Source organism: Vipera ursinii (genome assembly GCF_947247035.1).
Source record: "Vipera ursinii genome assembly, chromosome: 1".
Classification (NCBI taxonomy): Eukaryota; Metazoa; Chordata; class Lepidosauria; order Squamata; family Viperidae; genus Vipera; species Vipera ursinii.
The window spans coordinates 224466415-224494002 of NC_139512.1; the positions used below are offsets into that span (position 1 = coordinate 224466415).

The 27588-nt window shown below is 38.2% G+C and overlaps 1 protein-coding gene across 1 annotated transcript in view; it reads left to right on the plus strand.

Moving 5' to 3' along the window:
* Positions 1-12143: 12143 nt before the first annotated feature.
* The window catches only part of ARHGEF10 (Rho guanine nucleotide exchange factor 10), a gene marked incomplete at its 5' end in the record, with an annotated part of 99254 nt that continues 83809 nt past the window's right edge, over positions 12144-27588 (plus strand). Inside the window, 6 exons of the mRNA XM_083350007.1 lie at positions 12144-12183; positions 17162-17305; positions 19066-19365; positions 20367-20433; positions 23421-23500; positions 25411-25467. Of these exons, the coding sequence (XP_083206133.1) occupies positions 12144-12183; positions 17162-17305; positions 19066-19365; positions 20367-20433; positions 23421-23500; positions 25411-25467 (688 nt within the window). The remainder of the gene's footprint in view (positions 12184-17161; positions 17306-19065; positions 19366-20366; positions 20434-23420; positions 23501-25410; positions 25468-27588) is intronic.

Sequence of the window (27588 nt, forward strand, 5' to 3'; positions counted from 1 at the left end):
CTGCACAAACACGCTCAGATTCAGCGCACCGCCTTCGTCGAAGGCAGACCGAGGGACACTTTAGGGCGGGGATGCCTCAGAAGGCTTCCATTGAAATTAATGCTTTTCCTTACAGGGCCACAGAAAGTTGTGGAAAACAAGGTGAAAGTGCCAGAGTTGTTGTTTTTCGTACCAATGGCGGTTTCGCACAGGTTTTTAGTTCAGGGGGTTTTGGCAGCAGCCTCCTTTGCGGAGAGGAAAAGAAACCAGCCACGGCAACCTAGACCGGACTTGAGAGTGGAAACGCTGGCGGCGCTAGCCGCCTTACTCCGCGCAGCCCAGCTGTACAACACAGAGCAATTAGGCGGGTCACGTGGGCATGGAGGAATGCGATGCATGCGTGTACGGGGGTGGAAGGGAAGGGTCTGGAGCGGCGGCGGCGGCGCAGCTCTGCTCCCCACAGCGCCCTACGCCTTTGCAAAGCCGGAGCAGCCGCTGGAGTGGCAGTCGGGAGAGCCAACCGGAGGGGGCGATTCTTCCCCCCCTCCTCCAATCATGCTCGAGGTCTCGGCGACATCCTCGGCTCCGCAAGGCATACTGCGTGTGTGTGTGTGCGTGCGGGAGAAATGCTGACCGCCTGCGTGTTTCGGAGGGGATCGGGCAGCCCGCCTCAGCGCCGGTGAAGCCGCAGGAGAGGGGTGACAGCGCCTCGAGGCTGCAGAGGTGACCAAAACGATGCCGGACAGGCTTTGGCTTTCCGCCGAGGGGGTTGAACGCGACCTTTCGGGCATCCTCAAAGGCGAGAGAGTTCGGCGCCACCGGGACAGCGACACTGGCTTGGCGGAGGAGAAAGTGGAGGCGCGCTTGGAGACGGGCTCCCCAGTGGGGGTCCTCAAGTGCCCCCTCGCTTTTTTTCCTCCGTCCAGCCGCGGAGTCCTTTGCAGGCAGATGCCCAAGGAGCTTCTGGAGGTGCTTGCCTCAGGAGCGGGGGGGGGGGGAGAGATAAGTTTTACTTGTTGTTCCCTATGGGGAGCCCCACCGAGTATGTCCCTCTCGTGTCCCTCCCCCCATGGAGCCGTGATTCATCCATGGGAGGGTGTGCAGCCTCTTGGATCCAGAAAATTGATGGTGTCATGGTGAAAGCATTCATATGCATATATATATATATATATATATGTATGTATGTATGTATGTATGTATGTATGTATGTATGTGTATATGTATATGTATATGTATATGTATATGTATATGTATATGTATATGTTTTCTGAGGTTTTCGAGGGTGTTTGTATGTGGATCTTTGGTCATTCGGGTTTTTCCCCACATAGAATTGAGAATGCTTTCACCATGACACCATCAATTTTCTGGATCCAAGAGGCTGCGCTCCCTATGCATATATATATATGCATACGAAGTTTGGATGCCAAAACTGTTAAAGAGAGTTTCCGTGGAATGGTTTTACTCAGCAAGACTCTTTGGAAAAGAAAGTTGTGGGGAATCTCATTTTTTTTTTAAAAAAAGTAAATATGCATAGGGAGGGGAGGTTTTCTTTTCCCCCAATGTAAATATTTAATGTATTGTCCGTTAATAAATGTATCTCATTAAATCTGTGGGTTTGAGTTTCATCTAGAGTTATTCGTGCTCAGCATCTCTTCCCCCTCTGTGTTTGCGGGGGGGGGGGGGCAATGATGTTCCAGGATTGGGCATGTTTTAAGAATAAAATAATTTAGCTGTATGGAATTGAGTTCTGAACCAGCTGTGCAGGAGAGCAGTGTGTTGTAGGCATTTATTTATAATGTTGATGTCTGTGGCTCCCCACTTTACACTGATTGGGGGTCGGCAATGCAGCCTTCCAAAGTGTAAAAGTTTCTTTGGAAAGATGGTGGTGATGCCAAGTGTACATCCTGATTCCTCCTTAATCCTCCCCAGTGCCTGTTGCAAAAGAGGGAGGCTCATTAAGGATGTGGCAAAAGTGATGGAATGCACAAGAAAATGTACAGTTTGATTACATGCAGAAAAGGGCCTGTTCACTGACCATTTTTATTCACTTGCCCTATTGCAGACCTACTAGAAGAGGCTGTGTGGGACTATAGAAATGCTTTCTTGAGTTCTGTAGCAAGAGGGGTTCCCCCCCAGCAATAATCATCTTTCATAGAAATGATTGAGGATGCAGTAGTTAGATGACTGTCTGACAGGTGTGTTCTGGTGTGGATATCTGAGCCAGTGCTTCATGGGGTAGTTATGGAAATAAAGGGAACTTTCCAGACAACTCATCTTGAGCTCTTGAAGAAGAGGAGTGATATAAATCTTACCAATCAGCAATATTTTATACAGAAAATTAGTTCAACATGATCCCTGCCTCCCTGGACATAACAGACCCCCTGCCCCCTGCTGCCATATTTAAATTATCAGCAAATCTAGATCATTCCTGCTATTTTAAAGTTGAATTTCTTAGAGAAAAATGCCTAGACCTTCACAGATCCCCTTGGTCCATGAGAACCACTGCTCTAAGGCTTTCAGAGAATAATGGGAGCTTTTAGGATGAGTGCAGAAGATGGGTTTGCAGTGTTGAATGAAGCCTCTGAATTGTTAATTCTGAATGAGAAAAGAGAAAAAGTATTAATCGTATAGATATTACTTATGATAAACATACTAAATATATGTATTCATGCGCTAAATATAAGTTAGTTGAAATAGAATGTCAGTTTTAGTTAAGTGTTCATCCTTGATCCAATCAATATTTTGGAATATGGCTGCAGGCATAATTCTTACTTAAAGCCTCTAGCTTAGAGAGACTGGGAGGAAATCTCATTGTTTTAGATATGTGGCAACTGCTGTTATTAGGAGTGGTTTCTAAAATTACTGAATTGTTGGGCTGAGTATATCTTGTATGCTTAGAATGCTGGTTGGGTGAGAAGATTTGGAAAGGATGGTTCTGTATGAAAGAACTTGAGTTCAAATGAATGATTTGAGTTTGATGGCTCAGTCCTGGACTTTTGCCATATTTTCATAACTTGGGCAAGTCATTTGCCTTATCCTCGACAGTTTGCTAGCAATGAAATGATTATTTATGATTGCATTCTGCTACATCTAGCTACTGCTTTTGACTAACATGAAAGAATCTGGAAAATATGAGAAAGAATATTCAAAGGGACAAATATTACTTTTGATTTTAGATACTTAACTTGGGAATAATTGATTATTGATCTTGAAACATAAAGATGCATCACCTTGAAGAAAACTCCTCAATGTTTATCTTTTATTTGAAATATGGCTCCAACTGTCTGGAGGAGATTGATCCTAATACGTAAGGTGGAAAAGAAAAAGAATACAGGTAGTCCTCGACTTAAGACCACAATTGAGCCTCAAATTTATGTAGCTAAATGAGACATTTGTTAAGTTAATTTTGCCCCATTATGCAACCTTTCTTGCCATGGTAGTTAAGTGAATCACTGCAGTGGTTAAATTAGTAACACAGTTAAGTTGTTAAGAGCCTTGGTGGAGCAGTGGTGCAGTGGGCTAATGCCTCCTTAAGTAACACCAGCTGCCTGCAATTAGTGCAGGTTCGCATCCCACCAGGCTCAAGGTTGACTCAGCCTTCCATCCTTCCGAGGTAGGTAAAATGAGGACCCAGATTGTTGGGGGCAATAAGCTGACTTTGTAATAATGCCGCTTGGGGGGGGCGAAAGCCCTAATAAGCAGGCATATATATAGAATGAAGGCTATTGCTAAGTACATTGATTTGTGCTTAGAGTGTAAGCCGCCCTGAGTCTTTGGAGAAGGGCGGGATATAAATGGGATTAAAATAAAAAAATAAATAAATAAGTGAATGGCTTTTCCATTGATTTTGCTTGTCAGAAGGTTGCAAAAGGTGGTCACATGACCCTGACACACCGCTACCGTCATAAATATGAGTCCATTCCCAAGTGTTTGAATTTTGATCATATGACCATGGGAATGCTGCAATGGTCATAAGTGTGAAACATGGTCATAAATCACTTTTTCCAGTGCTGTTGTAACTTTCAGTGGTCACTAAATGAACTGTTGTAAATAGAGGACTACCTGTAGATGTTCAGGCGCTACTTCAGAAGAGATTACAGAGGAAATAAAGTTGTTTACTTCAAATTACTGTAATGGAGAATATTAAACCTAGCTTTGGATCTTATTTTTCTAAGCTATAATTCAGACTACATACGGTTCTGGAGAGAGACATAAGAGGAAAAAATATTTTAATTAAAAAATATTTTCCTTAAGATTTATAGAATTTTTTTTTAATTCCATTTATATCCCGCCCTTCTCCGAAGACTCAGGGCGGCTTTACAAGCTTAGCAGTAAGATAAGTCAACATTATTTTTGAGATAGATTGTTTGAAGCTGAAAAAAGTATAATGTAATCTAATAAGTGACTGATGTAAGCTATCATATAGTGTGAAACATTGTGCGCTCATTGGGCTATTCCAATATTTCTTAATTCACAAAACATAGAATATATTACAGATAAATAGGGAACCAGCCTATGTATATTCAATAACTTTTTAAAAAATCAGGTTTTTTTGTTATATGGCTTTGTGGAAGTTTCTCTTGAGTGCCACAGGTACAGAAAAGTGAACTTTAAATATTTTATATAAAATATTTGAAAGCATCATTTTCAGATCAGTTCATCATTGTATGTATATCCACTTGACAGAATTCCTTTTTGGAAACTAGGATGCTTTGTTAAGATACAGTACCGTACCCCTTAGGAAACATTTATATAATGAATACTTGAGGGAAAGAAAAGCAGCCTCTCTACAGAAACTATCAATGGAGATATAGATATAGATATAGATATATATGCAGAATCCCAAGTATTCTTTTTTAAACCCATCTGAGCAGAGTTGCGTTTGATACTAGCAATGAGACAAAACCTGCTTTAGTGTGTAACTGAGCCATTTTATGTTGCAGGTTAGAGCAAGTAAATTGAGCAAAAAGATCCAACTTTAAATGAATGAGCTGAAATTTATGATCTAGTATAATGTATTAGTGGACGATAAGAGTTTGGAGGCTGTCACAAGGATTAGTATTAGAAAGACAGGAGGATTGTTTCAGGAGGATTTTAAAGAATAAAATATCTTTAAGGCCCCAGGATAGGCTCCATTGTGAAACTACAGAAAGGATGATTGTCAATTGTAATAGGAAGGTAGAGATAGGATTTACACACTGCATTAATTCAAATTCTTTTAAGTCCCATTTATTGAGTGTACACAATTAGCTGTGTTTATTCACCACATTTCAAATACTTTGGCCACCTAATGAGAAGAGAGAACTCATGGGAAAAGACCCTGATGTTGAGAAATTTTGAAGGCAAAAGGAGAAGGGGATGGTAGAGAATGAGATGGTTAGATAGTGTCATTGAAGCAATGGACATGAGATTAGACAAACTTTGGGAGACAATGGAGGACATGGGGGCTTGGTGTGCTATGGTCCATGAGGTAGCAAAGAGTGAGACATAACTTAGCAGACTGAACAACACCAACACTTATCACATTAAACCAAAAAAGAAGCTAGCTACATTAGGGTTGGGGAGCAGGTGCAAATAGAGACCTAAGATTTGGCTTTGAAAAGGAATTCCTGTGACTGAACTCTAAAACTGTTGCAATTTGTAGATAGCTGATGCAATATTTTTTTTTGTATGAGGAGGCTGTAAAGTAGTGGAAGCTTTACTAAATAAAACAGGCTTGTGAGAGTTTATGTAAAGGGAAGATTCTGAACAATCTGTGTCTTAGGTCTGTAAGTTGTATGCCATTTGGATATTGTCAACTCACTGACCCTAAATGGTAGGGAAATCTGGGTCTTTTAATCCAACAATCTCATGCAGTTTATCACATCACCAAATGTAGGTTTGCCTTTGCTGTACATCTCTCGTATAAAATAAACTAATGGGATAGGTTTTAAAATTATTGTATAAAGCCTATTAAAATCTGTTATGGGAAAGAGCCTCGGTGGAGCAGTGGGCTAATGCCTCCTTAAGTAACACCAGCTGCCTGCAATTAGTGCAGGTTCGCATCCCACCAGGCTCAAGGTTGACTCAGCCTTCCATCCTTCCGAGGTAGGTAAAATGAGGACCCAGATTGTTGGGGGCAATTAAGCTGACTTTGTAATAATGCCGCTTGGGGTGTGTGTGAAAGCCCTAATAAGCAGGCATATACATAGAATGAAGGCTACTGCTAAGCTTGTAAGCCGCCCTGAGTCTTTGGAGAAGGGCGGGATATAAATGGAATTAAAATAAAAAAATAAATAAATAAAAGCAATTTAGTATCTTCTAAACATTTATGATTGCAGCTCTTATAACTCCTGATGACTACTTTCCCCTATTGGTTGAAAATTTCCAGAGATGAAATACCAAACATTTGGAAAGAAAATTTCAAATAAAATTACAAACAGGCAATCAAACTACTTACACCAATCTTGTAATATACAGTAGCTTCTTCCTTTTTAAAAGAAAAAAAACAATGGCATATTTAGAAGAGAATTATCATATTATACAAAAATGATTTGCAAGATTAGACCTGTATGATGATTTATACTGGGACCAAACTTCACAGTTTAAATAGATAGAAAATGATAAAAGAACTGATATCATAAAGAGGCTATACATTTTTTTTTCCTTGCTAGGAAAAAGTGCAGCTAATTTGATGTGAACCGTTATGATTGTTATGAGAAAAGGTTTTAACTCATTGGTCCACACTGTAGTTCCAGTTAGGGCAATTTATAAATATCTAACACTTACCTTGCAATCCAATAGTTTCAGCACTTAAGTATAATTAATATTGCCTGTAGTCCAGACGGCCTGCTACAGGCCAAGTAGTCAGTGGTCTACGCTGCCAAACCTTAGAGGGCACCGACCCCACCTCTTCTTCTGAATCATTCTAAAAATGCAAATTATTTCAGATGACACCATCAGATACCACTATCAATCCAAGTGTGCCATACGCTCTTGAGCTGGCATCATGTGCAGGACCTCCTTCTTCAGCCTGATCATAGTGGATGATGGGAATTATATATTAAAACAGCTGGAGGGATTTAAGATTTGGGGAAAATATGTCTCCAGATTGAATCACTATATTTCCGTCTGGCTTATATCACTAATCAACCTTCAAATGAAAGCGGGGAGGGGTGGAAACAGGATGCCAAGATGCCGTTCCTGAACCGTGAGAGCCTGCAAGTGCTTGATGGAGGTGCTTGATGGAGAAGCGGATTGTTCCCATAACAAAAAGAAGTTGTATCATTGGACAATGTGAACACCCGAGAGGTGGGGACAAGCTTTCGTGCTATAAAAACACGAGCTGTTCTTGTTTCTTCAGTTCTGAGATGGTTTACCCAATAATGTTTTCTGTTTGGGGACTTAGTTGCTCTAAGGATTCCTTTTTGGGGGTTGGCTACTCAGACAGTTGACATTAAACCAGCTCTGTCAGGGGACCCTTCCCAAGCCCGTCAGACAGAGTCCAGAATCTGCTCCATAAGGCAGGGGTCCATCTGGTGTTCCACTGTAGCCTGTTAAAACCCTCTGGTTAAGGGCAATAAGCCAATATTGTGTGGTTGGATGTTTGTTAAATTCTTAATATTACAATTTATCTTTGCTTGCACAGCTCATTCCAGCTAAAGAATTTTCACAAATGAGAGAGGTTTAAGTCTTTCATTCAACACTTAACTGCTCCTGCCAATTTAGCAATCCGAAAGCATGCAAATTAATGTAGATAAATAGACATCGCTTCAGTGGGAAGGTAACAGTGCTCTTTGCACCACGGCATATAGTAATGCTGGCCACATGACCACAGAAACTCCTTGGACAATGATGGCTCCCTTGGCTAGGAAACAGAGATGAACACTGGCCCTTAAGAGTCAGACACAACTGGACAGGGGACACCTTTACCTTTGCAACACTAAAGAGTGTGTTATAACAATCTGTGTGAGGCTTCCATTAAATATGAAGTATTTCCACTTTTACAAAATATACAGTCTGACCCTAGCGCCTTAGAGATACTGTACCATCAGTCTTGAATTATACACCAGGTTTTCCACTATTTCCAAGCCAAAGTATGGTTTCTGAGCTACAGTATCCTATGATCTTTTTGTTAAAATATTTAAAAGATTATATACCCTCTTTATAAGGCAGCCTCTACTCTTAGCTTTTCCTTAGAAGTCCTGTCATACATGTATGTCTCGATTAGTACAGTTAACAAATCTCATTAAATGATCATATTATTTGAATTCATACTATTTGAAGTGCTATTTTTATGGAAAATATGATAATTGGTTCCAATTCAAAAATAGCAAAATTTACATAAATTTTTATATACTGTATATTGATCAAATATTAAGAAGATATAAAGAATATACTCACAATTTAAAATTATGGTTTACAAAGTCTCAGATTAATTACCAAAAATAAAATAAAACAAAAAATTATATTGCAGATTCAGGCACTCCAACATCTTATTGTAGTCTTGACGTTCATGTCATTCAATCACATCAAATTGTAGCTTTAGTGTAATAATGGGCCTTTTCTTTTTTTAACCTTTACTGACAGACACTCTCTTTTCTCCATTTTGCACAAACAAAGATCAGCAGTTCTTAAAACCACAACTGCAAATGCATGTGTGCTAGTCTCAATTCTGCACACACTAGCCTCACATTAACTGAATTTTGGGTTGCATTCAATTGATTCAAAGTGTATCAATTTACACTTTGTACTAAATTGAATATCACATCATTCAAACTTGTACTAAACGTGGCCTATCTGTATTTGTAACTGGTAAGAAAGACTATGCTGGAAGACACATAAAATGTAATGAAACAAGAAGCAAAACATACCTAGCAACACATTATAAACCATTGCTTGTGTGGATCTGTAAAAAAACCCCACCTGTGTTGTTAAAACTAATATAAAGTGAATAAACTGGAACATGTAACCTCAGAAATGTGAGGATATTAAATTAATACATTTTCATTCACCTGATAAGTCATGATACATATTTAGGGAGTAGTTATTCTAATGAACCACTAATCCTAATTTAGTCCAGGGGTGTCAAACTCGCAATGTGTTGCAATGTATTGCGACTTTTTTGCCATTGCCGGCAATGGGGTGGGTGCGGTTTCACTATGATGCATCCGGCCTACGGGCCGGTAGTTTGACACCCCTGCTTTTAGTCCATGGGTAGGTAAGCAGCTAACCCACACAAGCAGCTACACAGTGATACACAGAAGTTCTACATTTAGAAAAATCTGTTTCAGTTGTTACAAAGCTTGTGTTTTATCTGACAAACCTCTGAATACACTATGGTAACTTTCAAGGTTAAGAATGTGTCCTGCTTACTCTTTCCATATTGGTGATAAGAATAATTGAATAACAATATAAAAAGCAGCTTAGAATTGTTTTCCAGAGGTTTAAAATGTTTTCTCCCTCACTTGAATAGTTATAATAAGCTTAAAACTCAAGGAAAAATATTATAGTCTGCAATATTATTTTAGGAATATACATTGCAATTAGCATATTGAGAATCATTTGAAATAAGTAAATATAGAGAGAAAATTTTTTGACTAGAAACTATAAAATAATTGAATTAGAATTCTGCACTTTATTACCACAACAGAACATATCACTTTATAAGTACTTAAATTTATTTGCAGAAACATAACTAATTAACTGTTAGTTAAAATCTGGGCGGGTTTTTTTTTTTGAGTTATGGAGAAAATATTAAGTTATCGTTCAAGCTTTCTTTGAACTTGCTTCAGTTTATAATAATATTCCACAATCAAAATAGCAAGTAATATGCTTAGGAGAAAACTAATATATTAAAACAATCAAATTATTATTCACAGGTTTGTCTCAAATGACACCAAGCCATATGTAATAATAAAAACACAGCAACTTATTCATCATACTGGCTTTTCTTTCTTAAACTAATAAGATAAGGGATAGAAAAGTAGAACATAAACAATGGAATCACAATCTATGATATAAAAATTAATTACTAGATTATACAAATTGAAAATAGCAATAGTCATGTCTTTGATATAACTTGATTGCAGACAGCCCAAGTTTTGTAAGATACCACAACATTGAAAGGCCATTGAAACATATTTTGCTTGCTCAGAATATTCTTGTGAGATTCAAAACAAGTTCTTTATTTTTTCAAGGCCTTTTTCTCTTTAATTTACAGGTAATTGAGACAAATGCTCATAACAACCCAAAACCTATAGAGGCTCATGACATGTTAGATCAAAGTTTTATTATATTAAATATAGGGTATTTCTCTTATTGAAATACTTGAATTCATGAATTCAATACATTTTATTATTACATTTATTCACCACTCATCTTGTCATGAATTCAGTATGCTTCCCAACCTATGGGACATATACCAAAACTGATGAAAAAATATTACTGTACATGTTGCAGCCTGTTCTAAGGAGGTACCATGCAACGTGGTTCTTTTCCTTTGCATTTTAATATAAGGATGTGTCAGCTTCTCAATAGGATTTTAGTAAAAATCTGAAGCCAGCAAGAAATTTTGGCACAGTCCTAGCAAATAGTTGCTAATATACTAAGCAATTTGGAGAGAAGTATTGGCAGTGTGCCTCTTCCTTATAAACTACTGGCAGGGCTAACCTACTGTGAAAATATGGTACATGGAAATGCAGAACAAGCGAGCTGTATACTTTGGTGTTTTAGTTTTGATTCTGGGTTTAAAACTTATTGATGTCATTTTTAAGCCCTGCGTTTCTTGTTGTTAAATTTATAAACCCTTGATTCTGCTGTTCAGGATTATGAATTAATGTGAAGTTAGGCTTATCTGGGTTTAAGCCACATAATCATAAAACTTTCAAGTTATGTGTAGAAAGATTACTTTTATTACAGAGTAGCCCGAGCCCATAATACAGGCTTAGAGAAGGCTTAGCACTATCCTTGACAAGAAATATACACTTCTGATGTTGGTAAGGGGCTGTTGTTGGCTGAGTGCCTGAGGTAATTGCTGAGTTACTATAGCATGAAAACACAAGCGGAGTTACATTGCAGGCAATCATTTCTGTATCAGTGCAAAACATGGAAGATGTTAGGACAAATGAAGGAGAGTTTAGGTTGGTGTAATAAAGATGGATTTGCTGGCACAGTATTTGTCTGAGAACCCCTCACTAAGTGTCTGGCAGAAATAACCTTTCCATGCCTTAATGAAAGTTTCTGCTATTAAGCACAAGCAAAATGGTATCAGTTGGATTCATGATGTGGTATGGCTGTGGTGATCATATTTTCCTGGGGGGAAAATAAAGGACACACTTGAAAAAGGGGAAAATCTGAAAGAGGTTCATAAGGATAAAAATTTTAAATTATTTACAAAAGAAAATTCAAGAACAAAACCAAGAAAAACTTTACCAAAATATCCGAATAAAGATATCTAAAATCAAGCAGCATATTTAAATTCATTTCAAAAAAGACAATTCAGTTTGCATGTTTTTTTCCCCACAAGAATTGAAAAAGTGCATTTTGTGGTGCCATTTGTATGGTACAAGTTGAATGACCAAAATAATGGACAGAAATGAGTTTTTTAAAAGCACAGCTTTCTGAAATAAAGGACTACCTATAATAAAGGATGCACAGTCACTGTAGGTTGGCATAAAGCAGTGTTGTACTATAATGACTTCTGCTACTTTATTTATTAGATTTTTCCCATCTTTATTACTTTATAAGTAACTCAAGGCGGCAAACATACCTATTACTTCTTTCTAGTCCTATTTTCCCCACAACAACCCTGTGAGATGGGTTGGGCTAAAAGAAAGTGACTGGGCCAAAGTCACCCAGCTGGCTTTCATGGCTACTGCAGGACAAGAACTCCCAGTCACCTGGTTTCTAGGCCAACCAACATCTTAACCCTTATACCAAATTGGCTCTCAATAGACCCAAACTCTGTCTTTACAAAACAGATAAATAAAATAAAATAAAACACCATCCTCTGACTTCAAGAAACTCTTGTGCTTTAACATTCAGGCAGTTTTCTTCTGTGTGATAAGTATGGTATATGATATATAAAAAATGTGAAAAAATATTCACCTGTTTTAAATGATCTTTTATTACAGAATCATTTATTGTATCTTGAAAAGAAAACACATTAGGGAAAGAACAATAGCATGGAAATGGAAGGATTCCCTCCACCACCACCTCCTGAAGGTAATGTAAATAAAAAAAGTATGGCTGTTCATGCTAAGTTGAAAATGCCTGCATTTTAAAATATTTGAATTTATTTATTTTGTGCCTTTAAATCATTTTTGACTCCTGGATACCGTCTGGCCAATTTCTTGCAATTTCTTTAGAAAGATTTTTGGAAATAGTTTGCCACTGCCTTCTTCCAGGGTCTCAGAGAAAGGGACTGGCCCAGAGTCACTCAGCTGGCTACATGTCTCAAGCGGGACTAGAACTCACGATCTCCCAGGTTTTAGCCTGGTGCCTTAACCACTACATCGAGGTGGTGGTCTTTAAAATAATTCCTTAAATGTTGTTTTACTATTCTGAATTATCTTATTTTCTTCATTGCATTATTTGTTGTCATAAACTCATAGGGAGAAGATTCTGTGTCAAGCATGTGTTTTAGATTTCCTTAAGATTCCATTGAGTGATTTCATTCATTGGCACTGGTTAGTAAAGATGAGAAGTTGTTTCTAGTAGTTTTTTCATTTGTTATATATTATCTCCTATCTGGCACTGGATCTCCATTATTGTGGGATGTTACAGGCTGCTTACGCTATTGCAAGGTTGTTTACAGTGCAGTTTTTATTTAGGGTGGATAAGTCAATATATGTGATAGGAAAGAGCCAGTGAAAACATATGTGAATGTATAATTTTCTGGAAAATGTTGACTAGCGTGGTTTGCAATCTCTTTTCTGAATTAGCTGTATCTGTTTGTGTTCTGGCTAGGATTTTAACCAGTTAAATGGAATTACTGGGTGAAGTCGTCCATTGGTTTAGGGTCAGGGATCATCAATAGCCCCTAGGCCAAAGACGTGATTCTGTCCAGGTCCTGGCTCAATACCTGGAGCCTGTGCAGAATTGGATGGGGAGGAACAGATTTAGGCCTAATTGTGGTAAGAACTCGTTATCTGCGTCTGGGGATATTCCATTTTTAATATTCAGTGAGGTTACTGTTCCCTTTGTGAGATTGGTTACAATCTGGAGGTCCTCTTCGACTGACAGCTGCTGAAAGAGAAATAATTTTTGTACAAGTTCATCTGGTGTGCTCGTTATACCTCTTTTTGGACCAGGAGGCCCTTTAGAATCAGGAGATCAATTACACCTTGGTCCCTCGCAATTGGATTACTGTAAAGCCTTCTATATGGGGCTGCCCTTGAAAACTACTCAGAAGTTAAACCTGGTGTAGAATGCAGTAGTGCAGGCAGTGATGGTCGTGTCATGGTATGTGTCCCCACTGCTTTGTGTGATTTGCAGTGTTATCAGATGGCTTTCGGGTGCAATTCAGTATACTGGTTATTAACTGTAAAGCCCTTCATGGCATCAGCCTGGCTACTTGAGGAACTGCTTGCCTCCGTATGTTTCTACCAGTCCAGTGAGCTCTGATAAAGTGAATCCTATTAAGCAAATAGTGTCGTTTTGCAGGACCCAGAAAGAATGCCTTTTTGATGGTGGACCCTGGCCTCTGCAATGTTATGCTCAGAGAGTCACACTGCTCCCACTTCACTGACATTTCAGAATTAAATTCTACGTATGATTGCAAATAAATAATTAAAATAATTTGTGCACTGAATGTTGGTCATAGTTGTAAATTACGGATGATTAAAATTCATGTAATCTAGGGTGAGGAGCTTAACAAAGAACTTGATAGGAAGCCTGCAGGACAGAGCCTTCTTTGAGGATTGTAAGAATATTGCTTAGAGTGAATTTTGTACTATATGGCATTTGTTTGTGAGAAATGCCCATTTATGCACACAAGACAGTTACAAAAGATGGTACAAATGGAGCCAAGATTTAAGTCAAATGAGAACAGCTTCTGAATTGTAGCTCTCAATAGTTCCTTTTTGTGGAAGCTGCTGGTAGATTGTTTTGTGTCTGAATTTCTGCTTTAAAAGAGAAGAGTCTTTTAAAATGAAAGGGAAAAGCCAAAGTATTTGATTTTTTTTAAAAAAACAGAGAAAAATAAAATTAGGTAAACCAGCTTTAATTATTTACTTTTATATAACAGCCATGCTTCACAACAGAGAGATAGAACAGAAATCTTTTTCCCCCCCACTAATGTAAGCAGGGTATTGTGCATTGTTAACTTATACATGAAAGAACATATTTCCAATTAAAGATTAATCTCCCAAGTCATGCTGGGCTCCTGGTGACTTCATGGACATGCCTAGTCAGTTTCCTTGGCAAAAATACAGAAGTGGGTGTGCCATACTGGGATGTCTTTATTATTATTATTATTATTCCTGCGTGTAGTTTATGGTTTTGATATTCCTTTAAGGCCCAAAATCAGAAGTTCCCAACCTGGAGTGCCCACACCCCCAGGGGATACAAGAAGGAATTTCAGGGGCTGTGGCAAAGAGTGGCTTGTGTCCCTTAGGGATGAGTCACAAGTCACAATTACTTGTGTGTGAATATTAATCAAACATTTCCTAAGGGTGAGGGACATAGAAAAAGCTGGGAACCACAGCTCTACATGTTGTTAGTCTACTCTAAAGGGATCCATTTTGATTCTAAAATCCACCTTATTGATTCCTATCTAGTATTATGTGGAGGCCATGTAGAAAGGCACTGTTTCCCTCCCTATTTAAAAATCAAAGACTGTTGTCAGACAAATGGATTTTAGTGTTCAGTCAAGCATGTTCTGCAGCTATTCTTTTCACTCTTGAATAAATTATTCACAAATGAAAATAATAAAGGAGAACCAGTGTGAAAACACAGGAGGGCTACCAATGGAATCCATGCAGCAACTTGAAAATGTTCGTGCAAGTAAATTCCTTGGCAACACACATTTCTTCCATTTAATTGTAAATATAAGTATAAAATGAAAATATAGTCCTAACCATTCTTATTTCTAAGTAAGTATTGTTTGTTTAGAGGTCCGTCTGATCTCGCAGCTCGACATCAAGACATTTTTGTATGTCTCCAGTTCCAAGAAAGCTTTTTTTTATAAATGGTGTTATTGTTGTGGAAAAGTGTCAGACCAGATTGGAAACAAGACCAGATTAGCTAATTCTGGCTTAATGTAAGGCTACATTAAGGGACTCTTGCAAGTCTGAAAGTACAAGTATCCCACTGTCTCCCTTTACAGCCAGAGCACTTTTTTGGGGGGAGGTCCTTCTGATTTTCCTTCTACATCCAGTTATGCAGCTGTAGGCTATGACCTCTCCTATATTATTGTCCCATAGGCAACATCTTTCTTCCCAAGTCATTCCCACATACTAAGGAGATGTATGCACAAAAATGTAACCTAGGCGTTTACTCTTCCATAAATTTGGAACTCTTTTATGCATTCTCAAAAAGGCAAGACTTTCCATTCTTAATAGATTTTTTTAAAGGTGTTGATTGAATTTAAAATGCCAAGATGAAAAATATTTAGTTACCATTTAATTACCCCACCCATTCCCTTGTCATGGCTACATGTCAAAAGCAGAAGTTAGACAGGCCCGTGATTCAGATAATATTAAAAACACTTATGTGGCCAAAGTTCTGTCTTTGTTAAAAAAATTTTTTTTGGTATTGCTCCAAAAGTGGTATATGAGGAAAAGGATAGCAGTTGATAACATTACAGTTAATGCTGATTGAGTGGTAAGAATCAAGGCTTTGATAGTGATGATAATTACAAATATAAAAGATATTTGTTTTGTTAATTGCCATCACTGGACAAAATAAAGATACATAGAGTAAATAAGAATGGTGTTGACTGGGATATGGCAAAGTTTGATCTTCCTGTAAAATAGATTAAATTTTTCCTGGTAAACACCCAGGTGTGACATCACTGGTCCTTTGAAATATGCCTGATATCTTTTTAATTAAAAAGGAGCTTATCTAATGTCTTTGTGTAGGAATCTGCTGCCTTTCAGTTGGCCAGCTGTTTATTTTTTGTAATATATGTGAATATATAAGCCAGCATGTTATCAAATTAGTGTTGTAATGTGAGGTCCTAAATATTTTAACAGAGTTTACTCTGAACTAACATGTAATTAATATTAAAGCATTGCATGTACATACTGGAGACATGTTCTATATAATAGGAATACAGGTGGTCCTCAGCTCAAGATGGACTAATGGGGACTGTCCATTTTGGTCAGAAGTGATGACAGCTGTTAAGTGAAGTGCCCACGTGATTGCCTCACGACCCCTCCCCCTGCTCCAGGCCGTCCAAGTCCCCCCCATCCACCATGGCACCTGTATTTCCCTTTCTGTCCTTGCAGTTGATTGTAAGGACAAATGACTGGGGATATTGGAGCAAGGAACTTAAAAATGGGTTGTAAGTAGCTTTGGCGGGGGTCTACTATAACTTTGAGTGGTTAGTAAGAAACCAGTCATAAGTCAAGGACTACCTGTATATGTTTATAAAAGGGCAAGCTTACAAATGTTTCCTGACATAAATTTGTTTGAACCCAGGTGGTTCATTTTGGTTTTAGAAGTAGTCAAACATGGTATTGGCTATATAGAAAATCACCTTGGCATGAAACAATTTAAATGTTGAAAGTGTATTGGAGATACTTACTGGCTTTATACACCTTTTGATGAACGTGTAAGGATGCTGATCATTAAGAGCAGATTGTCTGCATTCTTCTGCATCAGCACTGATTATTTAGAAGTTCCGTATTTTTAATTTGCTTCTAAGAATGGTGGATAAATTTGTTGCATGTATATCAAAATAATATATTGCATACATTACTTTTGAGCAGTAACAGCTATCAACTAAATAGTTTCTTTTCTTCTCATGTATCTGCTGTATTTTTACCATATATTTCCCACACTAGTTCCGCAGTAATCAGTATATGTTATAATTTTGAAAACATTCATAGGATTTGAATGTAAGACTGATATGTGAAGCATACTGAAGTCCTAATATCCTAAGTCCTAATGTCAAGTGTTAAAAGTGTGATTGTTATTCATTTCATACCCATTGTTTGTCAAGGGTTTGCTTTGTCTTTTAAAGATGTCCACTCTTTAGTTTTAGGAAATGACATGCCAATCACTGCTGCTAATGAAGAAGAGGAAGAAGAAGGAGAACAGTTTGACTTTGATAGTGGAGATGAGATACCAGAAGCAGACAGACAAACTATTTTGCCAATTCGAGAAGAGGCAAATTGTATAGGTACATGATTCCAGGCAAAATAAATCTTGTGAATCTTACTTTTTGTGAATATGAATTGCCTTTGAGAGTAACTCCATGATGCTTGCAAGTATTCATTCTTGGGAATCATGGGTTGAACTAATTCGGACCCTCAGAAATTAAAACTGTTCATTGCATGAAAGCCTAAATGAGCTTTGTCACAAGAAAAGCTGCATGTAAATTACTCTTAGGGACCTATGCAATTAAGCCACTATGAGATGACACTCTCAGTGTATAGATTCAAAGATTACTCCAGTGCCAAGAGATGCAGCATTCTGGAATTCTCACGTTGGCCAACATGTCTATTGTATAAAATTGTCATATTTTCTAATGTTCCTACATTGAACGGTGAGAGTTGTATAATTCAGTTGAGTTGCTTAAGGTTTTTCTATCTATGTCAGCCTGGTTCTCAGTGGAGAGAAGTTTACAAGACTTAGGATCTCCAGTTAAGAACAGCAGCTGATAGCAGTTGAAGGCAACCAACCTGAAGGTGGCTGAAAAACTGTGGTATAAGCTCAGGCAACAAAGGAGAACAGAATTGTTATACAACTATTTTGGATTAAGATATACACTTAGATATTGACATAGTGCTATTACTCAGCCTATGCTATATTATACTATACTTATATTAAGTGTTAAGGTAGAAGTTAGGAAAATAAGCAAGTTTATTAAATTTATAACAAAAGCGTTTTAAAGGCTTTCCTTTAAAACACAGGAAAGATAAAAATGGTCTCTGTGTTGGTAATTTGTACTGTTTCCCAAAAGACTTCAGTGGTTATCAATCCCAGGGGGGAAAAAACACCCCATTAGGTTTAAGGAATTGCAGATAAGTGCCCTTGTGCATTCTGAAACGCTCTTTTCCCTTCTAATCTGAAGCACTCGACACCTCCACTCTGTTCTAATTCTCAAGGCCAAGCAGTTTGCTTAACAGATTAAACATTCAAGCTATGGATTCTGCTTGTAGGCAAGCCAGTTTAAAATAACAGTCCATTCTGTCTAATTGTTATTGGGTCTCTACTATAAACACCTATAAAAATATTTGTAGTCCTCACCTCTCTTTTTGGGCCCCAAAGGCCACTTGGGAGGGGTTTTTTTGTTTTTTTTTCATGGTACAGGAGGAAACTGTACTTCTGTGCTAAGGTGGAAAAGGAAGGTGATTTACCACCTGTTGACTGGCTGTAATTTCTCACCATTTCTGCTAGAGTGGTGAACCGGTTGAGCTCTGCTTTCCCCTTCAGCTTGCCTGCTCTTGGTTTGCTGAAGTCCAGGCCCATTCTTCTTTCCCCATCAGCTATCTGTCAGCTGCAAATTCTTCCTTTTTCGTCCTTCCACCTGAAACAAATCTTCCTTCAAACATAAACACACCCTCAGCATTTTCCTTTTATAATTGGAAACCAGTGCTGTCCTGATTACCTTAAAATCCCAGGGGGGGGAGAGAACAAGGAAAAAAAAAGAGCTCATGTTGGCCATTGCAAGGCTTTTCTTCCCCAAGAAGTCAGCTGCATTATCCTGGGAAAGACGTAGCTGCTTTAAGGAGCTGAAGACCAGTATCATGTAACTAATCCACGTGTGCTCCAAGCACCTTTTTGCCTTCAGATCTGAAGTGCAGTATGTAGAAAGTAGCTTGGTTTTTGAAGGGGAGGAGAAGCCATATTGCAGAGGGAGGAAGTTTGATTTTGTTTTTGTTTTTCTCATTATGAGAAGAGTTGCTTTGACAGCAGTGTGTATCTTTTGTGTTCAAGGGAATGAAAACCTAGAAAACCTAGAAGAAACGGAGAAAATGCAGAGCTCCAAAGCCAATGCAGAGGGCATCCTACCACGGGTAAACCCATACTCTGTCATAACCATTTCGCCAATGCAGGAAAAGGAGCTGTTGCTGTCACCAGAGCCAAGCACACAAGATGGAACTATAAGTCCAACCCTCTCAAGTGGATATTCGGTTCCGGTACCTTGTGGCTATGCTGTGCCATCCAATTTGCCATTGATATTGCCGGCGTATTCCAGTCCTGTTATAATCCGCAACCCTTCTGTGGATGAGGAAGGTAGTGTAGAGCTATGGACAATTATATTTGTAAAAAAACAGTTATTTTCCTGTCGATGGTCCTGTTATTTCTTGGATAGTTTGATATCTGTGTAATCCAAAGCTATGCGCATTGCTCAGTGGGTTGTACATTGAGTTTTGACACATAGCTTAAATATATTTTGCAATATCAATAAGATTTATGTAGATTGTTAATGATAGTTTTGTGTTATTGACAACTTATTTTTTGTGCTAGAAAATGCCTGTTTTATTAGGATTGTGTTCTTAATAAACTTAATGAATTCTTTTTTTAATAGGACCCTACCCTCTTCTCTTCCTCTCAAATACTCTCTGCCTGGTTTGTTAGGCTTTTGGTAAAACTTGGAGAGTGTGCAAAGGAGTATTTAGGAAGAAGAATAAGTCTTTGTGAAAGCAGAAAACTGTTTATTCTATATTGGATTATAGAAATTTATCTATATTTCTCAGTTGTTTGAAGTGTCTCTATTTCTAAACTGTCATGTATATGTGCTAATATATATCCCACAGCACTGTCATAGGCTTAAAGATATTTACCCATGTAGTAGGGCTGTTTTGATATTATCCTTCTCATCTTTCCTACTACCTTCTCCTAATGGTATCTATGATTTATCATTTGTGTGTTATGATTAATGATTGTAACTATGATACACACTTATCACTTTGTTGTTTGTATGTACACTGAGAGCTTATGCACCAGACACAAATTTCTTGTGTATCTAATCACACTTGGCCAATAAAGAATTCTATTCATAAGTTATAAAATGAAAAGGGTTTTACATATATGGACAGCAAGCTATATAACATAACCCTTTTACTTACTTAAATATTTATAATCCCACATTCAGAGGAGCTCATAAAATGCATTACTAATAAGCAATATTTAAGAACAGGAAATTGTACTTGACAATTCACTATAATGAATGTTAATTTAAAATGCTTTCACTTTACCATTACTGTGACTGAGAAATTGTATCATTTCTTTAGCAAGTGTTCATATAGTAGCCGAGGATGGTCATTCAAATTCTCAGAGTTCAGAAGAGCCTCCAAACAGGTAAGTCAAATATTTAATGACATTTTTTGTGAAAGAACAACAAAGCTGTAGCCTCAGTGCATCTGGAGCTCAGTAAAAAAAACCTAGGCCACTGTTTTAAATGGAGGACAGCAGGATTAATACATGTTCAGGTAAAAGTGATATCCTTCCACAGTCCGTCTTTTCATAGTCACATTCAACTTCTTTAGCAATACAGGCCGTGGTTAACAATGCCTGTCTGTTGATGGAATAACATCCATCTATGAAATAGATGCTCCTCATCAAAATTGTCCAAAATCTGTTCCAGAAGACCACTGATGTCTGATTATGTATTATTGGATATAGGCTGGTATATCTGGTGCTACACATGCTTTATTACTTCTTTGAGGGTAGTAGCAAGCAACTAAATTTCATTTTTAATGTGTGCCATTGTGCCCATAGTAAAAAATGACAATAAAGGTTATCTATCTTATCAAGCCGTAGCAATGTCATGCCTACCATTATTTCCAAAACTATTTGACTATTGAACAAAGCAAGATGCTGCATTAAATGAGCTTTCTTGTTTTATATAGATTTTTAAAATCTTTTTTTCTTAGTTACGGTAGTAAATGCTCTTTCTCTTCAATATCTGCTTGTTTCTTCACACTTCAACCTGACTTTGTCTGCTTCCACCTGTGCTTCCACCTAATTATTACTGTGACTCATTTCTGAGTCATTTCCCAAAACCTTCCCTTTATAATGTCTTTTGTAAGGTGGACATTGCCCGTTTAAAGCTGCAGACAGTGTTTTTCAAATCAGGGTGCTTGGTGGGTGGGGAATGAAAGGTAAACATTTGCTAGGCAACATGGACCAACCAAATCAGATTCCTAAATTTAGAGCCAGTGGGAACATACTGGCAATTATCCACATGGCCTTATTTGAACAAAAGCCACCAAGTCTCTTGAGCCCATGAGAGCAAGGCCGTTTTTCCAAATATTTCTGAGAGAAAGACCTCCTGTAATGGCTAGAGATTGTGTTTGTTCCTAGCCTGTCTCTTCCTAATGACACTGGAAATAAAATAGCTCTGATGCAGAGCGGCATATTCGTTCATCTTTGCCAGTTGTTTTATGTGGAGGAGACCAGGTTAAAAGCAGCTACTCTATCAGACTATATCGGAGAGAGGAAGTGGTTAAGCAGATTGTTTGTTCAATAGCTTTGGGGCAGTCAAGGCAACCAGAGTGTGATTTTTCACACCTGCTAGTGGATAGTAAAGATAAACCAGAAATGTAGCCCTGACCATTACTAAACAGACCGCCTTTTACCAGGGCTCTAGAGTGCTTTGGATTTGATCTTCAGAGTGCCCAAGTCTACCAGCATGGAATCTTATCTACAAAACTTTATAGGAGTCACATATTTTTCTAATTTGGAGATGAAATATAAAGCATGCATAGCTCATTACCTACTCCTATTGGTATCTTATGACTATCCCCTCTCTGTTGGTTGTATCTCATGACTTATGCCTGTATCTTATGATTTATCACTTTGTTGCTTGCATGTACACTGAGAACCTATGCCCTTGAAACAAATTCCTTGTGTGCCCAATCACACATGGCCAATAAAGAATATTCTATTTTGTACATGCAGAGCCTCAAGATGAATTGACAACATTCTTTATATTTCAGATGAATAATCATTTCACAAAGAATACTAGTATAAATATAGGGAAGGTGGGAAGGAAGCCACTTTAAGGCTTGCTGGACTGCCCTTTTCACCCGGCCATTGCCTTGTACTTCAGCATACCTGATTGTGTGAAGTAGAACTGTGATATCTGAAATGCAAACCCCGAGATGGCAGTAAATAGATTCTTATGCATCTTGTTGCCCTGTCTATTAGTGGGCAGCCAAGGTAAAGGTAAAGGTTCCCCCGCACATGCGTGCTAGTCATTTCTGACTCTAGGAGCCGGTGCTCATCTCCGTTTCAAAGCCGAAGAGCCAGCGCTTGTCCGAGGACATCTCCGTGGTCATGTGGCCGGCATGACTAGACGCCAAAGGCGCACGGAACGCTGTTACCTTCCCACCGGAGTGGTCCCTATTTTTCTACTTGCATTTTTACGTGCTTTCGAACTGCTAGGTTGGCAGAAGCTGGGACGAGTAACAGGCGCTCACACTGTTACGCGGCACTCAGGATTCGACCTGCCAAACTGCCGACCTTCTGATCGACAAGCTCAGCGTCCTAACCCACTGAGCCACCGCGTCCCTAACGGGCAGCCAAGATAGGGTATCCCAAAATGCAGGGCCTCCGCAGAAAGGAGAGGAAGGAGAAGGCTTTAGGAATTTTGCTGCTAGCTGCTTTCTTCATTTTCTCACTCTCTTTCTTCCTCCTCCTCCTGGAAGAATGAGGAGAGGGAAAACAAACACACCTCATTTGATCTGCAAAAATCTGGATGACCTCTAGAGCCGACTCTAGACAGAGGCAAGGAGGTACAAACCCTCTCACTCTGTAGGGTTATAGAGATGCCTGTGTGAGAGATAGGCAGACTAAGGAGGGGCTGGGAGGGGGTGCTATGCAAATGCACCACTATTTTTGAATGGGAGGCGTGAAGCTATGTTTAGCATTACTTTAGGTAACCTGGGAGATGTCTTGTCAGAGGTCTTGTCTGAAAGGATTGCATTGAAGCCTACAGAGCACTACTTACGCCCCTACCAAAGAAGATTCTTTTGTGTGTTCACTTCTTTCCTGCACAATTTTAAGCCCTATGGATTCAGGCTTTTTTGCCACTTTACTCAGAAGCAATTTAGATTTTTTTTGAAGCATATTTTAAGTAACAATATGTTGTTGAGGACAACATTTTGTGGAAGAGCTCTTTAAATTCAGTAATTAACATTGTAGTAATTAATGGAATTCCATATTCTCCTACTCTCATTAAACTTAATGGAGTTTCCAAGTCAACATGCAAGGAAGATTGTGCTTCAAGTCAGTTGAACACATGAAAATCATTTTTATTTTCTCTCTGTCTGCTTTATTTTTAGTGAAGATAATCAGGGGAGCACAGATGAGAATGCCTTGGCCAAATGGGTGGCTGATCCTGCAAATACAGAGTGGATGGAGAGTGAGTATAGATGACCAGTAATTCCTCTGCAGGAATTTGACAGTCTTGGGTCAGTGGCTCAGATTGCTGCATTTATCAGATTGTTTAATTACACAACAACTTCTGGATGCTTGGACTGTTTTCATTATTCAGATGATATTTATAAATTCCAAGTAGGCAATGCAAAATTGTCTGCAAAACGTGTCAGTTTGAGTATGTAATAACTGGTTCAAGAAACTTGGCGCTATTTTAATCACAGAACCATCCTGCTCCAAGATTGAAAACCTTCTAAATGTTTGAATAGTCTGTTTGGTGCCGGGGTGGGAAATTTCCTATCATTTCAAGCTTGTAACAGTTTGAAAGATTATATTTTGCATGCCCCCCCCCCCGAATTCAAAGATTGTTTCTCTGTTGCAGAAATGTTAATAGTAGTTCACAAAAATAAATATTGTATCATGTCCAATCAAATTTTAGTAGTCTTAAAGAAAAATATTTGTTAGTTGCTTGATAAGGAAATTATTTATATATGTGAGTTAGATGAAACAAATAAATTGAAAGGCATATATTTTGTACAAGTTCAAAGGTATAAACCAAAGCCTGAAAAAACAAAATGTTGCATTAGATGTGTGTTTCCTTGTATTTCCCAATAAATCTGGAAGAAAACTTCATTGTAAGGATATCTGAGGAATTTAAACTTTGAAAATACTAATTTGAATTGACTTTCTGAAATAATATATGTATTGGATATTAGTTTCCCTTTTTAATGGCATTCACTTCTTGGCTCAAATCTCACTTGCTTTTTTGTGAATATTTGTTCTTTTTTTAAAAAAAAACCAACAACTTTATACTGTGATAGAAATGAGAAAGAACGTATATGAATTCATAGACACCTGAAAGTGTACTAGAAACAGACAAGAACTGAGCACATGTGCTAAACAATGCTTCTAAAAAGGATGTAAAATAAAAAGGAATTGCTCTCTATAGTAGTTATACTTAGGCTAGATCAGACATGTCAAACACAAGGCCCGGGGGCCAGATCCGGCCCACGAAGTGGTTTCATGCGGCCCGCGAAGCCATCCTGGAAACAGTGAGGGAACTTGGCCCTGGCCCAGAGACCCTCCTTCTGCCAGAGACCCTCAGATCTGTCACACTCCTGCCCAGGCCCCCATAGGTGCTCTTGATGCGAACTATGTAGAGCTGGCCACGCCCACCCAGCAGGCCATATGCACTCTAGCCACGCCCACCCAGTAGGCCACGCCCACCCTGGCCATACCCACCCGGCCCCCTGAGGGCAACCGCAATGCTGATGCGGCCCTCAATGAAATTGAGTTTGACACCCCTGGGCTAGATATTAAAGAATCAGTGCTGAAAAAGTTAATTGTCACATGAACAATTGTATAATGTGAGGAATCACAACATAGAAGATGCATTTTCAACTCTAAGATTCCTATTTCGTTGTTTACTACTAACACACTGCAATTATGCAAATGTATGTTTATAGCTTACGTATCTAAAATGCTTATTTAGATACATAATCCATCAACATGTGTTCTAATGAATGCATTTACATATGTGCACTTTTAAGAATTAAACCAATCTTTGCAGTTTTATTTGTAAACGAGTATTTCAAAATGTTAGGCTTTCTGCGGATTTCTCCTAATGCAAAGCAGAAATTTGGGTAATGCAGGAGAAATCAAAAGGCTGGTTTAGAACATTTTTATTTTCATCTTGTTAATTTGAAGTTGTGAAGCAGTATCAAATGAATAATATGCTTCTGACTAGGGAAAAAACTGAATATGATATGTGTGTTTGTGTATTTACCTTTTTTATTGTGCTCTATAATCTAGATGTGTGTCTTGCCAGTTTTAACTATTTTCAAAGGAATTTCTCCAGTAAAAATGCATTGAGGGTTTTTTCCCCTTTGCTTTTAGATCCTGATGAAGTAATATATGACGATGTACCAAGAGAAAATTCAGACTCTGAACCAGGTATAAGTTTAATGTTAAAGTTTAAATTTTAAATTCAATTTTAATTAGTAATATTAGAGGGGGAAATACTGATTGTCATACCAAGTGGAAGAAATATTTAACTTTTCCCTACCTCTCCTTCTACAATATTTCTCATATTTTATGCTGTTACCATATAGAATGGGGATCCATAATTTCCAGGTCAAAGGCGTTGTTTGGTTTTAGAATAGCATGCTGGGGATTATGCACCCAAAATGATGACTAGGACTAAAAAAAAATGAAAATGTATTTCATTTCCATGCAATTAAAATTAATAAATATGATTACTCTCCAGATATTTAATAATTCAGTAATTGCTGAAGGCTTCTGAAGGTTCACCAAGGACTCTGGATTGTGTACCTGTTCTTCAGTTCTGTGTTTATAGGCAGTACAGTCAAATCTTACTGAAGTGAAAAGTTTGATTTGGGGTGGATTTAGATCAAGGAAATAATTAGACATGTGCAACACATAATGTGTTAAGGTTAGAATGCTTTTATTTATTGGTTGGTTGGTTTAAATAATTTATATGGCTGCTCATCCCATAACAGTGACTCTGGGCAGTGGCTGTATTCCAGAACACTGGACGGTGTTTCCCCCCCCCCCCCAACTTATGGGTAGACCAGGGGTAGGCAACCTTGGCTCTTTTATGACTTGTGGACTTCAACTCCTAGAATTCCTGAGTCAGCATGTCTAGTTCAGGAATTCTGGATATTGAAGTCCACAAGTCATAAAAGAGGCAAGGTTGCCTACCCCTGGGGCAGACTCATCCATTTCAGAAGTGGTTGCTATAGTTGATAGTTTCCAGAATATAGTCTGGAAGTCCAGAAGAAATATGGAATGTTCTGAGGTTTCCTGGAATGTCCTGTCTCTAGATGTCTTGAACTTCCCTAGAAATGATGTCTAGCAAAAAGAATAATCACTACTCAGTTTGAAGGTATGATCATAACATTGAAAGCCCTAAATCACCCAGCACCAGGATACATCAAACGATGCCTTGCCAAAATTGAATCTTTCCATCCTAGCCAAATCTGCTCATACCGCGAGGGTCTGTTGAAGCTGAAGCTTCATCTTCAGTTCCATAAACCAGTAAAAGCTGTTTCATTTCAACATCCTTTTGGTCTTTGCTGATTGACTGTAGACACCTATGTGTTGGGCTTTATTTAGGGTGCTTTTTCCACTTTTGGTGTGTGGTTTTGTTTTCTTTTTAATACTGTTCTGGATCTAATTATTTTTATGAAGGGATGCCTTTGTTTGTTGACTACTTTGGGAGCGAGGTAGCTTACAAGTGCCGTAAAACAAACACTTTGCGGTTTTGCTGTTCCTAAGCAATTCTTCAGAAATGTCCCTTTGTGTAAAATATCTAGCATCTTTTTATTTTATCTGAATTACTTTAGAGAATTTTTATATAAATACTAGATTTGTTCATGTTTGAATTTTGGTAATTGTTCTTCCACTTTCCTGAAATGTACCCATTTTGCTGATTTTCTTGAGCATTCACATTGATTTTTCTTTTTTACCTGATGTTGTTCCATCCTGCACATTTTTCTTCCAAGTATATTTTTCAAGATTAAGGGAGTCCTATCGAAGTTGTGCAAATACAGTTTCCAGCAGCTGCAGCAGCTCCCATGACAATTAGAAGACTATATAATATCTAGCCATTTGTGTGAAGTTGTTTTGACAGTAAAATAGACAAGGTGATATGCCAGCTGCTCACTCTAAAGGATTCGTCCCCTCTCTTTATCATTATCATAAACCAGACTGAGTATGAACCAGTGTAACAGACTGTTGCAAGAGAATTTTCATCTTTTTTTCATTCCTCATCTTATGCCATTTACCCTCCCTTCTTTGCCCTAGGACAGATGGGTAATGTTTTTCTAAACAAGTGAAGGGTTTGCGAAAAGCCAATGTTATCTCAAACCTGTTGTTTTGTGCTTTTGTATATTGACTTGTATACAGTTTATGTCTGCTGTGAGCCATAATTTTTTTTCCAGGAATACTATTTATCTGATGTGTTGATGTGATACTTTGTCCAGATCTTTATCTGGCTACTTATTGTGTTGACGTGATGTGTTGTCCAGATCTTTCTTCTGGTCCTTCATCTCT